A 17,181-nucleotide genomic window follows, 5' to 3' on the forward strand; every position below is an offset into this window, starting at 1 on the left:
TGTTGTTCAGTCATTCAGTCGTGTCCGACTCTTCGTGACCCCATGGACCAGAGCACGCCAGGCACGCCTATCCTTCACTGCCTCTTGTAGTTTGGCCAAACTCATGTTAGTAGCTTCGAGAACACTGTCCAACCATCTCATCCTCTGTCGTCCCATTCTCTTTGTGCCCTCCATCTTTCCCAACATCAAGGTCTTTTCTAGGGAGTCTTCTCTTCTCATGAGGTGGCCAAAGTACTGGAGGCCCAACTTCAGGATCTGTCCTTCTAGTGAGCACTCAGGGCTGATTTCTTTGAGAATGGATAGGTTTGATCTTCTTGCAGTCCATGGGACTCTCAAGAGTCTCCTCCAGCACCATAATTCAAAAGCATCAATTCTTCGGCGATCAGCCTTCTTTCTTCTACAATAACTCTCTACAATACCTGGCAACCTACAATAACTCTCTACAATACCTGGCAATCTCTACAATACCTGGCAACCATTCCTTGACTTCACACAAGAGCGCCATGTTCGGAACCCACCTTTGAGAAATGGTGGCAACCTGTGCGGAGACCTACTAAACTAACCTCAGAAATGAGACATGGACATATGACACTGTGGTTATTCTGAAGTTCTTAGTGCTGCTGCTCTGTTGTTGTCACCACAAAAAAAGGAAAATCATCATCATCATTAAAAACTTGAATGCTCCAGAGATCCCACCCCCCACAGTAGAAATCAGTAACTGCTGGGCCATCTGAAATGCAGGTTAGCAAATGTACTCATCAAAAGGCAGGAAACCCATTTCATCATTTTATTGAAAAACCTGCATGGGTAAACATTTTGTATGAGCACATAAAAACGTAAGAAGAGGCTGCTGGATCAGGCCAATGGTCCATCTAGTGTAGCATCCTCTTCTCGCCTGTGGAAAGCCTGCAAGAGAAACAGTATGGCTGAACCCCTATTCTGGTGTTGTGTTCAGCCATTCATATATCTGCACATATTTGCATACGAATAAAACAATAGTTCTTGAAAGAGGGAATGCTTTTCAGCCCCATGGAACCTTCAATGGGGGATTCCACAGCGCTCGATCCTATCCCCCACATTGTTTAACATCTACATGAAACCACTAGATGGGGTTATTCAGAGGTTTCTATTTCTCCTTTACATCTGCAGGTGAGGCAGTGGAAGTGCTGGACCAGTGTCTTGCCCCGATAATGGACTGGATGAGAGCCAACAAACTGAAACTCAATCCAGATAAGACTGAGGGATTGTTAGTGGGTGGTTCCCTAGATCGGATGGGTGGGAGATTGCCTGCTCTTGATGGGGTTACATGGCCAATAAAGGCTTAAACAGCTCAGGACTACAATACCTCAAGGAGACCGCCTCTTTCCATATGAGCCTACCTGGACCCAGAGATCATCTTCTGAGACCCTCCTTTGTGTGCCTCTTGCTTGAGAGGTCCAGAGGGTGGCAACATGAGAACGGGGCCTTCTCTGCAGTGACTCCCTGTCTGTGGAATGTTCTCCCCAGGGAAGTTCGCCTGTCGCCTTCATTACACACCTTTAGGTGCCAGGCAAAAACATTCATTTTTAACCAGGCCTTTGGCTGATTTGATTGACATCCTATACCCTTTTAAAATGTGGGGTTTTTGGGGGGTGGGGGTTATTGGGTGGTTGATGTTGTTTTAATTTTGATTATGGATTTGTGGTTTTATATTTTGATTTTATTTTGTAAACCGCCCTGAGACCTGCAGTTATAAAGTGGTATATAAATTCAATATAATAATAATAATAATAATAATAATAATAATAATAATAATAATATCAGGTGTGCAACCCCCACTCCAATATCAGTGATAATTCCATACCCTAACATTTTAGACTATTAATCAAACTGGGTAATCTACTAAAATTTGCAGCAAAAGCACATAGCCTGGGTGGATATATTTGCAAAAAAAAAAAAAAGTTAATACATCAATAATATTTCACTTCCTGGATTCTTGGAAGTGATATCTTTGATCGCTTTTCTCTTGGGTTCTTTAGTAAGCCTCTTCCTTGGAAGAAAGTTCAGCACTGGAGGCTGGAGGAGCAGGGTTGCCTTCAGCAGGATTCACACCACCTCGATAGATGGGGTACTGCATGAAAGTTATGGCCTGAAATACACACAAACATACATTATTATGATGGTGTCCTTTTTTCCATGCTACCGTTATCTAAACAATTGCTCTAAATTGTTAAATCCCTCTGTAGCTGAACTCTACCAGTGCAGCTGATACCACACTGATAAGGAATAGGGCCATTCAAGCCTTTTACAGACATATCAAATACTATTGCTGTATTGAGGGATGCATGAATAAGGAACAGAAGACTTCCTAGGCTGCATCAGACTCGTGGTCCAGAACCATGGCCCTCTACTGTAGGTAACAGCTGGCGATTCCAAGAGAGCTGCAAAGGATCCCGTGGGAGCCTGAAGGCATTTCTAAAATCCACAAATCAATATCTGCTCCATACCATATTTTCAATACGATCTGCTTAATTTCTGAGCGAGGCTTTCCAATGCTTACCCTCTCATTGTTACAGCAGACGGCCAGGCACCCAAAATGGGCTGTGGAAACGGCAATGCAGAACTCCAGGGATGTGAACAGGAAGAGGAGGACTCCGAGACCAGTACCTATTTGGTGGCTTAACTGCAAAGCAGAGAAGCAGGTGACATGACAACTAGGACACATCTCTATGTACCAGAAAATCATCTCAGTGGTTTCAATGCAGCTCCTAAGAAAAATTCTGACCTGACAACATCAGTGGAAAATTCATGTGGAGAAGAGCTGGAGGCAGTGGTGATGACTATTTAGAATCGTTTGGGCAAGAGGTCATACTGACATCCATCTGCCTCTTTGAATATAACACAGTAAGACACATGGCTGTGCAGCTGGGACCTTCTTAGTATGTTTGCATTTTGCAGCATCACAAAGCAAATCTCCAGGCATACAGTGAATAGGATTTAGAAGGCCCTGATATGATACGTGTAGTGCACACATAAGGCTAAAAACCTCATTTTGTGCCTTGCCACCTGCATGAAGGCTGCTAATATAGGATAGAACACAGAGGAACTATCCAATGTACATCCTGATAGATATATTATCAGGTTGTATGGCAGGTGAATCAGAAAAAGCCCACTTAAATCACATATGTTAGTTTTGCTATTGACCCTTCTGTGTCGTTGACATTTGCCTCACACTTTGTTTTCAAAAGAAGCAGCTAAAGAGAATATCTGGGAGCTACTGTGTCAAAAAACAAAGACGCTACCAGCACTATACATTTAAAGCAGTATCATCCTACTTCAAACCATTGCAATTTACCCAAAGAATTCCAGGAAGTTTTTTTTAAGGGTACCGATAATTGTTTGTCTTCCCAAAGAGCTACAATTCCTAGAATTCCCAGAGGCTGGTCTCTTGAAGTGGGAACTGCTTGCAGTGCAAGCAAAGCTCGGGGTGGGTCTGGGTTTCTCTCCCTTTCTCCAGATTTTGCCCACAATGTCAACATTTTTTTGGAACTTGTTCACTTACCTCACGAGAATAAATGGCAAGAGTAGGAGAATAATGATTTAGACACAGCTCCGTCAAATAGAGCACGATGCCAACTAATGCCATTATAGAACTTGTGATGTTCATTCCCACACAGCATTTCACCTGAAAGATACAATGAATCAGACTACCAAAAAACAGAGGTCCATCTTCAAAGGCAAATAGTCTAATGAAGAGAGTCACACCCAAACAATGTGAAGCGAAATACCTGTTTTGCAAGAGGCCTGAGTTCAAGCTATATTGAGGAAATAGAAATCTAAAGACCATTCTGAAGCAGTGTGAAGGATTTGTCAGCCACACAAAACTGTGCAGGCTTCCTATTATTTGTATTTGTACTGATGTTTGGAATGAACTAGTTCAGTCGAATGAAGTTCACTGGATTAGTTCAAAAATCTCTAAACTTCACCTGAAAGTAGTTCCCAGAATTGCTAGGTGAACAGAACATGAACTAAGTTCAAACTAGGGGTGCAAGAGAAGGAAGCCAGCCCCTGGACACACATGCAGCGTAATATAACTGAGGACTCAGCTACACTGGCAAAGAAAAAATGCTTTATATGTGTTGTTTATGCATTCTAACACTAGATGGGGCTGTGGAGTCCCGCTTTTGCTCACCCGATTTCTCATACAAAATTTGCAACACGTTTAACTGAAACGCTTCTTTGGTTTGTCTAGATGCAGTCTGAGTCTATGAAACTGGATTTGATGTGCCTGGATAGCTCAGTTAGAAATCATGGTGCTGATAACACCAAGGTTGCAGGTTCAATCCCTGTATGGGACAGCTGCATATTCCTACATTGTAGGAGGTTGAACTAGATGGTTCAACTGCTCGTGCTGTCTGCATAGTTTGCAAGTATGAGAACTTGCAAATCGATGTCTGCAGAAGTGTTTGGGAAAACCTTCAAACAGCAGTACTTCAAGGACTGAGGTCTGTGTGTGTAGCTAGGCAAGCAAGGAGGGCATTTGTTTTACATAACAAATAGCCACTTCCTGCTCCCCAGCAACATAATGACCCCCCCCCCTGATTACCACCTGATTTACTTTACTTCTGTTGGATGCATTTAAGATTTAGAACCCCACTTACCTGGGAGCAAGTCCAGTTGATTCAATGGGGCTTACTTCTAAGTAGATGTGGCTAGGTTTGCACTGCAATTTGCATTGACGGATGGAAAGAGTATGCCGATGCTGCATAAGGGCACTTTCAAAAAGTTGGATAACCAGAAGCAGGAGAGAAGTGACAGAGAAGCTACCCTCAATGGGCTGCCACCTTTTCTGTGATTTCCTAGGGAGCTGCAGTACCGAACGGCAGTACACTAAAGATCAAGCCACAGACTCTTCTTTCTAAGAGCTGCTCTGGTTTGCAGGCAGCAAGGGACCTGGGCGCTGGAACAAGATCCCCACTTTGAATCTCACGGTAGCACCTTCCAGCCAGGGCTGGAATCAAGAGGTGTTACTTGAGGGAGCCTCGGCTACCCTCTGTTCTAGGTTGGCTGTGGACCTTGAGCTCCAGTCTTACAGGCTGCTTTGATTTACGATAAATGCACACCAGAATACTGTAGACAGTTACTATAGTGCCCCTACAGAGATCCTTTCAATTGCACATTCGTTATTATTTGTTCTCATGACGCTGTTGGGACAGTCACACGTGATCCTGCTTTCACATGTCTGCACGTGCAAACGTTTTGAGGAAGTCAGAGTGTATCGTTTCCAATCAGTGCATATCTCTTAACCTCCTGCTGACATCCTACAACTTTTCATACTGCAAGCATTCTGGTTTACTTTTGTCCTGCTTTTGCTATGCTATAACCATTCAGACGGAGGAGACTCTTGAGAGTCCCATGGACTGCAAGAAGATCAAACCTATCCATTCTCAAAGAAATCAGCCTTGAGTGCTCACTAGAAGGACAGATCCTGAAGTTGAGGCTCCAGTACTTTGGCCACCTCATGAGAAGAGAAGACTCCCTAGAAAAGACTCTGATATTGGGAAAGATGGAGGGCACAAGGAGAAGGGGACGACAGAGGATGAGATGGTTGGACAGTGTTCTCGAAGCTACTAACATGAGTTTGGCCAAACTACGAGAGGCAGTGAAGGATAGGCGTGCCTGGCGTGCTCTGGTCCATGGGGTCACGAAGAGTCGGACACGACTGAACGACTGAACAACAACAACAACCATTCAGACAGCAATAGTGTAATAGCATTAGGGAAGCACCACAGAACAAACTTATGCAGAATAAACGCTCCACTAATGCACTATTATTGTGGCAAGACCATGCTGCAGAACCACCTGCAATAAAACACCAGTCTGGAGGGGCCCATATACCCAGACATGTAACAAGAAGGCTAAGTTATTTGTTTGTTTATCCAGCAATACAAATGAGGAGGGAATGGTGTGTATCTCACCATGCTTGTATTAAGATATTTCTCAACTGACACAGCCAGGGATCCAGAAATAATGAACTATTCAGGAGAAGAAAAAGAAAAGATCATTTGGGTTGTTCACTAAAAAAAACGACATAACATTTTCCTTAGTTCCAACATCTCAGTACTTTGGGACTGATGTCAGATAATAGCATATTTTCTTCTTTTACCAAATAACTATTGGCTTTCTGACTATCTCTCCAACATAAATGCATTGAAAACTGACAAGGAGATTTGTTTGTTTGTTTTAACTAAAAAAAATGTTAAACATTTGAATATGGCTTTGACATAAGATTCCCCTCTTCCTGTTGAACCATGTGTGCCAGTCCTTTGTAGTCCTATGCAGAGGACTAAGCACCATTGCTGCAAAGGCTTTGCCCAAGTTTTCCTGGATGGGGCAGTATGACTTAACTGTCTCAACCAAAAGCATTGCTTTTGGTAAACAAATTGAAATATACTAGGAGTCAAGTGTGAATTTCATGCTCTTTATTCAGTTCATAGTAGCAATGAATGAATGTTTCCCCACAACGTCAGCTATATATACATTATTTACAGAATGGGCCCCACGTGATTGGCTAATTCCAGGCTACTCCTGTAGGCCAATCAGGTTGCGGATTCACTTCCACCTGGAGCTGGTTGGGTGGCTCCTGCGGACCAATCAGACCGCTGCATTCTGGATCCTATTGTTCTAGGATTCAGCTCAGTACATAACACAAATGGAACTAAAAAACTTTCTACATTTCTTGCGAAAGACATCCTGGGATAGTATAACTTGATTTCAATCTGCACTATATATTTAAAGCTGTGTTACAGTCACTTTAAATAGTCATGCCTCTCCCTCAAAGAATCATGGGAACTGCAGCTTGTCAAGGGAGCTGAGAGTTAAGGGTGCGGTGCACAAAGCTACAATTCTCCGAGTGGTTTAACAATCAGTTTCTCTTCCCATGGAACAGTGGGAACTGTAGGTCTGTGAAGGGAACAGGTGTCTCAGAGGCCTTAGCAAAGCATTTCTGCTTGCCAGACAAAACAACACCCTCTCTTGCTCCCCTGCTCTGTTCAGGGGGTTATTGTCATCTTTTTGAGCAAGTTTGGGCAGGGTGGGGGCATGGGAAGGTGGAGAGCGGAGGAAGTCTCATTGTGCCAGTATGAATCCTGGCACTGGCTTCCACTAGTGCAACAACTTAGTTGACTCCAGCCTACACACTTCACTTCTACAAGAAGAAGAAGAAGAAGAAGAAGAAGAAGAAGAAGAAGAAGAAGAAGAGGAGGAGGAGGAGGAGGAGGAGGAGGAGTTTGGATTAGATATCCCGCTTTATCACTACCTAAAGGAGTCTCAAAGCGGCTAACATTCTCCTTCCCCTTCCTCCCCCACAACAAACACTCTGAGGTGAGTGGGGCTGAGAGACTTCAGAGAAGTGTGACTAGCCCAAGGTCACCCAGCAGCTGCATGTGGAGGAGTGGAGACACGAACCCGGTCCCCCAGATTATGAGTCTACCGCTCTTAACCACTACACCACACTGGGGTGGAGGTAAGCAGGTTTCCTGCATGAGCACATTTCCTTCATCTATATCTATTCCATTTTGCAGAACTCTCTCTCTCTCTCTCTCTCTCTCTCTCTCTCTCTGTGTGTGTGTGTGTGTGAGAGTGAGTGAGAGAGAGAGAGAGAGAGAGAGAGAGATGACTTGTTTACTAGCTATTAGTTCTCAATACAAAGGAAGTCATCAATTGAATAGGAACGTTATGGACACATCCTCTCCAAGATCAAAGCTGTGTACACACACCATACACTTGAACACACACCCCCAATTGGGAACTGTAGTTTGCCCTGCATGGAGCTACAATTCCTAGCACCCTTAAACTACAGTTTAGGATGGTTGGGCATGTGTGAAGGATGTGCTGTAATGTGCATTAAATGTATGCTCTGTATGACCATGGACACTGAAACAGACTGGTCCTCAAAGACAAATAACCAACTACTTACAAATAGTCCTGCCCAGAATGGATAACCTCCAACAGCAGCAAAAACAAGATACCGGTACATGGAGTCGTGTACAAGAACAAGGGAGACAGCCCCAAAGCCAATGTGTACCAATCCAATCATGATCTGGACAACCTGGGAGAGAAAATTACACAAACAAGATCAAACAGTTTCCTGAGCCCTGATAAGAGGCAAAAAACAACAACAACAACCCCCTGAATAATGACTTCAAGTTGCCCACACAGAAAAATAGTAAAAAGCATCTCAGGTCCCTAGATTGTGTGAGGAATACCCTCCTCTAAGTCCTTGTAATGGTGTCTCATAATTTGAACATTTTGTGTGGTTTATTCCTGTAGCTTGTGGCATCAATGAATGTGGCATAATTTGATATAAAGAGACCCCCATCATGGAACTACCTTTGACCCTGGTACTTGTCTTTATCTTAAACATGCCCTGGAAGGTATGAGTAGATATCCTGACCTTGTAACACTTAATATCAGCACACAATTCTGTGTTACAGGGGTGCCAACCTGAATAACAAAAAAACATTTGAATGGCAATGCCCATCAACTGGGGAGCAGCCCCCTCAAATATTTTATTGGGGATGGGCGAAAAGAATTTGGCTCCTGGGAATTGGCTCCTATGCTGTGTTACTAGTAATGTTCAACTATTACCTCCTGTAAGAAAGAATGGGGTTTCGCATAGAATCTTCCTCCAAAGGTAAACAAAATAGCAAACAGGCAGAAACCATGGCATAAAGCAGAAGTTTTCAACCTTTTTGAGTCCACGGCTCCCTTGACCGACTACATTCTTTCCGCAGCACCCCTGTGGGGCTCAGGAGCCCAGTTATGTCACCCTTTGCCTGAAGAGCTGGCAGCCTCTCACCCTTTTTCGAACACCCTCCCTTGTGGCGTGTTCCCTCAGCCTCCTCTCCTCTCCCCTCGCTGCCACCCTTGGTCTCTGAGCTGAAAACAGAGGTGCCTCCCCGAAGGCGCCATTCGCCTGGGGAGCTCATAGCCAGGGCTGTTGCAACAATCAGCTGCACAAGCCTTTGGGAGGCAGAGAAGTGAGAGGGCATCAGAGGAGGCAGGTAAGGAAAGAAGGACAGAGGCCAGTGTTGCCCGTGGCACCCATGACTATCCTTCAAGGCACCCCAGGGTGCCACGGCACACTGGTTGAAAACCACTGTCATAAAGGAAGAAAGGACACTCATCCAAAAAGACCCCTCTTTTTTGAACATTGGTTCAACACTCCCCCCTCAAAAAAAACCCTTAAACCCCAGGTTTTCAGTGGTTGGGTACCTGAAAGCTACACCAGGACCCCCTCTTTGCTTCACAAGGATCAGTTGTATGCTTTGCTGAACACAGACCAAAAGAATGAGCGAGGTATTTTTTATGGATGGCTTGTGCAGAATTTTAAGGGAAGAGCTTAACTCTTGCAGGAGGCACAGATTTCTGATCTCTGACTTTGTGTTTGATTAGGCCTCAGGATAAGGTATGCATTGCTTTTTTCTTTTCTTCATAGTATGGATACCATGTAGAATTGTCATGCCCACTCTTTAGGTTTTGGGGATAGTTGGGGATCCTATTTGCTCTCAAGATCAAGATGCATATGCTGTGTGATTGGCTGCCCACTTATTGTGTAACTTTGCTGTCTGAAAGCAGCACACATATACTCTGTCACATTAATTTAAATTAGTTAACCAATCTTTGTTTATTTCCTGGTGTATGAACTTCTTTATGGTACATAAGGTTAAGGGCAAACACATTTATAGCAGAACAACATTTCATTCCAGCAAAAGTTCCTCAACCTCTTGGGGAATACACATGAGTGCTGGACACAAATGTGGGTTCAAACACACCCCACATAACACCTTGTTTTTCCACTGGCTGACAACATTATTTATATTCTTCTCCTTTAAAGCCAATGATAAGTGACATCACTTTGTGAATTAAGGCTTGTGGTTGCTACAGCAGGATATTGAAATTGCCTCTTGTCATGTCCCTAACAGCGCCACGATTCTGAAACAAATGGGTTCACTAAGTGTGGCACCAGAAATGTGATTTATTTAATTGAATGCTCTTGTCAGTTGATATACATTGATGCCACCACCTGCCATGTTAAGACTCCTACTTTAGAACACTGATCCCGCATTAGAGGCAAAATCAGAGAGGCTCCGCTGGTTGAACACTTTATTGCACAAAACCACGCTTGTGATGTCTTTCACTTTTTTGTTGTAAAGCACATATCTTCAACTCACTCCACTGGCGTTAATGTGTTCAGATTACCGGTACTTTCCCAGATGGAGTCCAAGTATATAAACTCAATACACTAGTTCCACATGGATTAAATTCAACATTAGAATTTGCAGGATTCCTGTAATTACATGCAGCTGTGTTTGTGGGCTTTCCGCCGCTATGTCTTTAAATTTGTGAGCCCTACCCATGTTTCCTAAGGAGGTTTAACCAACCGAAGGATATTGTGCTCTTTCTATGCTCCTCCCAATGGAAACATGCAGATGGGGACAGGTAAGTTTCTATAGAGATTTTTTTTTGTATTAGTGGGACTGGGGGTATTAACTAAGTATTTGCAAATAGACTACTTATTGTCTCACCTTTATTTTTGTAGATATACCCCTGCTTTAAGTCATTTACATACTGTCTTCTCCTCTGATTTGGAGAGGAATATTGTCTTCTTGTAAAATGAATGCTTTGCATTGCCATTTGCCAGGGACTGGTTCATCAGTAATACTCTTAACTTACTTAAACGTTCCATTGAATATGTCACCAACCCAGTCAGCCAGACAGCCCAAGCATTTTTAAATACATCCAACAAATCCACATTGGGTAAGAGAATAATTGAGACCATCCTTTGCATTACCCTCTTGAACTTGTTGATAAGATTAGTCTTTTCTGCACTGACATCACTCTTGCAGGGAAACCACTGAACATAAGCCTGAACATGAGCAAATCTCATTTTCACTTACCCCCAGAGTTTTGGTCTCAACATAGCGGAGTTTCTCCATGGCTCCCACCTGCCCGCTCTGCTGAGGCTGGTTATCAGGGCCTCCAAGCTGCTGACCTCCATGGAGAACTGCCCCTGGTAGTTGGAGAACAGTATTTGAGGCCCCCTGGCCTGCCTGGTTTATGTTGTCACAACTGGGGGGGAGGAACACTATGGTTCTGTCAGCCATCGCTGCTGGATCTGTTGCCTTCTCCAAGATGTCTGTAAAAACAACCCTTATCAACAAATAAATGAACTGAGGCTGTAAAATGGAGGGGTGGAAATGGAAGCAAAAGGAGGATGTGAACAACCAAGTGTGAAAGGAGGAAGACAAAGAACTTGGAGGAAGCATGAAGGAAGAGGAAATAGTAATGGGCCTGCAGCTGTTGCTCTACCATCTTACATCTGTTTCACACACACACAGCCAGAGGTGTCAAATTGTGCCCAACACTGGGGGGGGGCACAGTCATGCATGCAACTGTTGCAGATGCACAGCCCGGGGCAACCTCCCGTCAGGCTGCACTAGGCCTGCGGCAGAGGACAGTAGACAAAGGTAAGAGAGAGGAGGATGGAGGGGACGGGTAGGGGAGGAAGGGCTCGGCCTCTTCCGCCCCCTCAATATTGGGGTTACCCAGCCCCATCCCAAAGACTTTGGTGGGGGGGAGAGGCTGAAGATGCTCCAGCCCTATAGAGCTTGTGCCTATGCATTCAACACTCCCACTTCCAGTTCTCCTTTCCCACCAGGTCTGCTGTTGAGCCAGGAAGACTCATTGAGAGAGAATCAACCAGCACGGAAGCTATAACTGCTTAGAAACTTGAACACCTACTCAAGTAAGCACAACTGTTGTGGATGCATTCACTTGAGGGTAGCCCTTTGTCCTGGTGCCAGAGGAACTAGTAGGGATGCCACCTGAGACAGAATCGTAAGCTGCATCACAATATTTTTCTCTGCCTATACAGGCCATTCTCATTTTAATTGGCCAATGCCTCCCCAAACTGAGATTCTGGAGAGTGATCACACTTGCCCAGTGGATGAATTCTCAGATAAAAGACTCAACCCTTCTACATGCTCTGCTTTGGTTGAACTAGTAGCTTCTGTTCCCTAGAGGGGTCCTGGCTTTCAGTAGTGAGGAGAAAGACCTCTGCATGTTATCACAAACACCTTGTTATTCCTTCAAGCTTTTCAGAACTGAGCCCTGGATCAAATCAAGGCCATGCCCCCAAATTCATTTAACTCAGTCAAACTGTACATACCGTACACAACACTTCTTGATGAGCTTCTTCTCAGTCTGCCAGGGTGAATGTGACAGAGTAAAAGGGAAGTGGGGTGGTATTTATTCATTTTCAGGCAGAACCAATTCAAGATGTGGTCACATCATCTACCAGCACAAACCACCTGTGCTTCCTTACACAGGCACTGGAAACATTGCAGCCACCCATTGTTAACCAAGTTCTTGTAAGTGAAGCCAAAGCTGTCATATCTTCAAAATAAGTTTCCAGGTGTTCTTCCTCCCTGCAGAAGAATTGTTAGCACAATAAGATCCTTTTTCCAACTGTCAATTTACATGCTCTTTTCACTTAAAAACTTGTAGTGAGGGTCAGCTGACGGGTGTCTATTGAGTTTCTTATCAGAAAGTTCACAATATTCATAGTACTGAATGCCCCCATACTTTCTGCCATTGTTGTGATCAAGGTATTAACAGACAATTTAATTTGATTGAAAATTCTTTGGTTAATTGTCATAGCTAGTATTCAGCACCCTGTACTGATTATTCCACTACAGCTGAGCTAAAATTTCCCAACAAATAATTTTCTGACATTTTTTTTTTGAAAACTTCCTTTTTTTTTTTTAGCTTTCCTGAGATATTACAAAAAAAAAACCAACTTGTCTTCCCTTGGAGACTATTTGGCAAAAGGCCTTCCTGAGTTTGCCATCCTTGAATTTTGAGCACAACTGTGGATTCATTTTTTTTAAAAAAAATATTGTTTAAGATTATTTTAGTATTTAAAAAAAACTAAAATATTTTTTCACTAATAAAACACTCTTCAGCCATTACACTCTTTAAGTGGGCCCAAGATATAGGGAGAACAATTTATCGAACCCAATGGGATAACTTATGGAACATTAGTATGAAATTCACGGCCTGCACCTGGATAAAGGAAAACATTTTAAAACTAGTATACTGATGGCACCTAACTCCTGAAAAATTGGCAAAAATATATAAACTAAATTCTGATAAATGTTGGAAGTGCCAGGCAAAAGTAGGTAATTATTTCCACTGCTGGTGGACTTGCGTCAAAATTAGAGATTATTGGAATATAATATATCAAAAAATGAAAAAGATGTTAAAAATTACTTTTAAGAAGACACCGGAGGCGTTGCTGTTGAGCATGCTGCCGGGAGAAATACCAGAGGATAGAAGAAATGTTTTCCTTTACTCGTGTGCGGCTGCTAGAATGTTAATTGGACAACATTGGAAAGGGGAAGAGGTTCCAAAATTACAGGAATGGCATTTAAAACTGGTAGAGTTTATGAATTTGGCAAGAATGACAGCAGCTAAATATTTCAAACCAAAAAGTGTCAGCAGAATGGAAATATGTGGAAGAATATATGAAAAAAGAAGGAGTTGAAACAAGATTGGTGATCTGTTTGGAGTGATTCACTCACAGGAGTAAGGAAAATGTAGACATAAATAAAAATACTTGGATGTAAGCTTGATTGGGGAAAAATAAATCAAACAGCATTGACAGGAGTATTTGTAATGAACACGAAGCAGAACTTTAGGAAGTCTTTTAATTTATAACTTTAACTTTTATTTCTAATTTACTTCTATTATTTGTAATTTTTTGTAATTGGATGTGAGTTGTGTGTGTAACTTACCTTTTCTTTTTTCTTTTTGCTTTTTTGTAACTCTTTAATTTCAAATGTAATATTGTAATAACGCTTGTATGACTATTTGATTATACTTTTAAGGATATTTCAATAAAATTGTTTTTTAATTTTTTTAAAAAAAACACTCTTCAAATATTTTCCAATATTCACTTAAGAAATCAATTTCCCTCCCACCCTTCCATGGTTTTCTCATGTTTATCATTTGCTGCTGCATATTATATTTAATCTATACCTTCTTTCCCCAACTTTATTTTCAAAATAACTTTTACTGCTGAACTTACTCCAAACCTGCTTGTGTACTAACATGTTTACAGTAATGTTTAAAATAATCTACAAACATTTTCCAATCCTTCTTAAAGGTTGCTTCATTTTGTTCTCTGATTTTACTAGTACAGCAATATTTTAGAATTGTTTTGGCTTCCCTGCTTCCTCTTCTGGTCTTCCTCTTGCCATTGCTTCCCTCATCCATCCACACGAACAGTTTCATTCAACTTTAAGTGAGCTGAAATTTCTCAGAAGAAGTTTAAAAACAACAACAACAACAACTGTTCATAAATTTTACCAACCCTCACAAGAATATTTGGCAACCTTTCCTTTTCACTCTTTCCAAATGTCTGCACAGGTGTTCAGTAGTTTAGGCTGCAAAAAAGAGAGAGTAAAGGAACCCTGGATGGTTAAGTCTAGTCAAAGGCGACTATGGGGTGTGGCGCTCATCTCGCTTTCAGGCTGAGGGAGCCAGTGTTTGTCCACAGACAACTTTCCAGGTCATGTGGCTAGCATGACTAAACTGCTTCTGGTGCAACAGGACACCGTGACAGAAACCAGAGCGCACGGAAACACCATTTACCTTCCCGCCACAGTGGTACCTATTTATCTACAATACTTGCACTGGCGTGCTTTTGAACTGCTAGGTTGGCAGGAGCTGGGACAGAGCAACAGGAGCTTGCCCCGTCATGAGGATTCGAACCGCCAACCTTCTGATCGGCAAGCCCAAGAAGCACAGTGGTTTAGACCACAGCGCCACCCGTGTCTCCTCCTAATCCAAACCATGTTCCGAGTAGCCATTCCACGAATCTGCTTCTCTCCAGGACACCGGCCATTTTTTTCTACAAAAGATTATTGCATGAAAAACCACGCTTAAAAGAAAACTACTTGCCCTTCAAGTTTACGCATGTATAGCAACAGATGCATAAAGTCCTAGTCCCGTTTTTGGTCCAGTATGTGGTGGTGGTCAGGGGTGGAGCCAGGCGGTAGAATTACACTCCTCTTCAACATGTTCACTCCTCATCTCAGCCGTATACTCATGTTTGCTTCATGCTTATAATCACCTCAGGCCCAGCTTCTTTGACATCTTTTAGAAGTTGTGGTTCTCTTGACTGGTTTTGTTGTCCTTGTTTTTTCCTTCTACAAGCTATACTGTATTTTCATGTCTATCCTACCTAGTGGAGATAGGATAGGCAGACACTTGGAAACGCAACCTCTTAGTCTTTCAGCTGAAGTGCCATACACAGGGGAGCCTATTAAACAGGGGAGCTGGATTTGTGGTCCTTAGAAGAAGATGAAGCTGTCTTCCCACATGCCTGCCTCACAGCTCTGGAACAGTCTGGGCAAGAGCCTGCAGTATTTAAATCTAGCCTTGCCTATAGCCTGTTGTGAAGCTGGGAGAGAGGCAAGCATTGGAGAGACAGCTTCATTTCCCACCAGCGATTAAAGCCCCAAATACAGGAGAGTCTGTGTCCATCAGAACTTGTCCAGGGAGGTGCAGGTATCTAAGCAGCTTTCGTGGCTTTTCATGATACTGGTGGCATCATGCTCTCTGTAACTAAGTAAGGTGGTTTTATGTTTACTGAAAATAGATGGGATAGTTTTAGATCCTCCTTAATGAAGTAGGAGGACATCTTGCTCTATTTGAGCACTGATTCTTTGCTTAATCAGAGATTTTTTTTCCTCATCTCACCATATTTATTTTCCAATTAAGTGCTCACTTTCCCCCTTTCTACTTGTAGACTAAGATGGCGAGATAAATAAACTAATGGTGGGGGATAGAAGGATCTGGCAATTTCTGTTCCCTCAGTTTCTCTTTATCCCAATCTGAATTTCATTTCTCCACGTTTCTGCAGCAATTCGCATTAAGAAAATCCTCAGGAACATTCTTCAGTATTCTAGTGTGAATTTCTTCTAATAAACATGTTTATTGTATGCAGTTTTGACTAGTGTTTACATTTTTGCAAGCAATTGCTCTGAATACAATTTTTATTTGATTTTCACAAATATATTCATTATGATCAATGCTTTCCCCCCAGGGGGTACTCAAGAGGTGAGGGGTACTCACCTCTTTTTGTTGTTGTTAAAAAGTGTGGCACTTACTGTAACAACTTAGTGGTGAGCACCGGAACCTATTTTTCTAGAAAACACTGATTATAATGCACTTTCCCCTAAAATATGCAGTTTTGTAAGCATTCATTAGTTGGAGAACTGCACCACAAATTTCGTATAAGTGAGAATTTCAAAGGATGTATGTGTTTTGGTCAGGTGCACTGAGTTCTGCCCAACATTGTGGGCACATGATGGAGTGCCCCACTGCAGCGCACCCACAGCAAAAATTTTGTGGGTGCCTTAGCCCCCCCCCCAGCCCCCCAGAGATGGTGCCTATGGTTTTGGTCATTTTTATCTGATTCTCACAAGCAGAAGACAGGGGCAGTAAATCTGTACCATAAAATGGCATATGGGATTTCACATTGTTGAACATTTGCCCATACACAAAATTCCACGTCACCGGCTGCAGTCATGTGCCTGAACAGCAGCATATAGGGAAACTAGGGAACATTGGAACTACACTTTCAAGCTTTTATTGCATCCCTTGATGCTGCTACATGGTGGGAAGAGTTATGTAGGTAGCAGAGCATTCATTAAATTCTAGAAGAAGAAGAAGAAGAAGAAGAAGAAGAAGAAGAGGAGTTTGGATTTGATATCCTGCTTTTCACTACCCGAAGGAGTCTCAACGCGGCTAACATTCTCCTTTCCCTTCCTCCCCCACAACAAACACTCTGTGAGGTGAGTAGGACTGAGAGACTTCAGAGAAGTGTGACTAGCCCAAGGTCACCCAGCAGCTGCATGTGGAGGAGTGGAGACACGAACCCGGTCCCCCAGATTACGAGTCTGCCGCTCTTAACCACTACACCACACTGGCTCTCTGAGCAAGTGCAGCAGAGTCTAGGGGTGGTAGATGTGGAACTACATTTTCCATGATGCCTGAATGAGAAATGAGAAAGAAGCTACAGTAGAGGAACCCAAAATGGAGCCATTAGAGATTGTTCTGGTGTCTGGAGGA

At 42.8% G+C, this 17,181-nt stretch overlaps 1 protein-coding gene across 1 annotated transcript; it reads right to left on the reverse strand.

Moving 5' to 3' along the window:
• Positions 1 to 1,939: 1,939 nt before the first annotated feature.
• LOC117060947 (membrane-spanning 4-domains subfamily A member 12-like) lies at positions 1,940 to 11,272 on the reverse strand. The gene is made up of 6 exons (XM_033173564.1): positions 10,941 to 11,272; positions 7,958 to 8,089; positions 5,958 to 6,014; positions 3,542 to 3,664; positions 2,540 to 2,662; positions 1,940 to 2,128 (listed from the first exon to the last, which is right to left on the reverse strand). Exons 1-6 carry the CDS (start codon positions 11,145 to 11,147, stop codon positions 2,015 to 2,017), a joined length of 756 nt encoding a protein of 251 aa, XP_033029455.1. The 5' UTR covers positions 11,148 to 11,272; the 3' UTR covers positions 1,940 to 2,014.
• Positions 11,273 to 17,181: the final 5,909 nt, after the last annotated feature.

Source organism: Lacerta agilis, chromosome 1, assembly GCF_009819535.1.
Source record: "Lacerta agilis isolate rLacAgi1 chromosome 1, rLacAgi1.pri, whole genome shotgun sequence".
Taxonomy (NCBI): Eukaryota; Metazoa; Chordata; class Lepidosauria; order Squamata; family Lacertidae; genus Lacerta; species Lacerta agilis.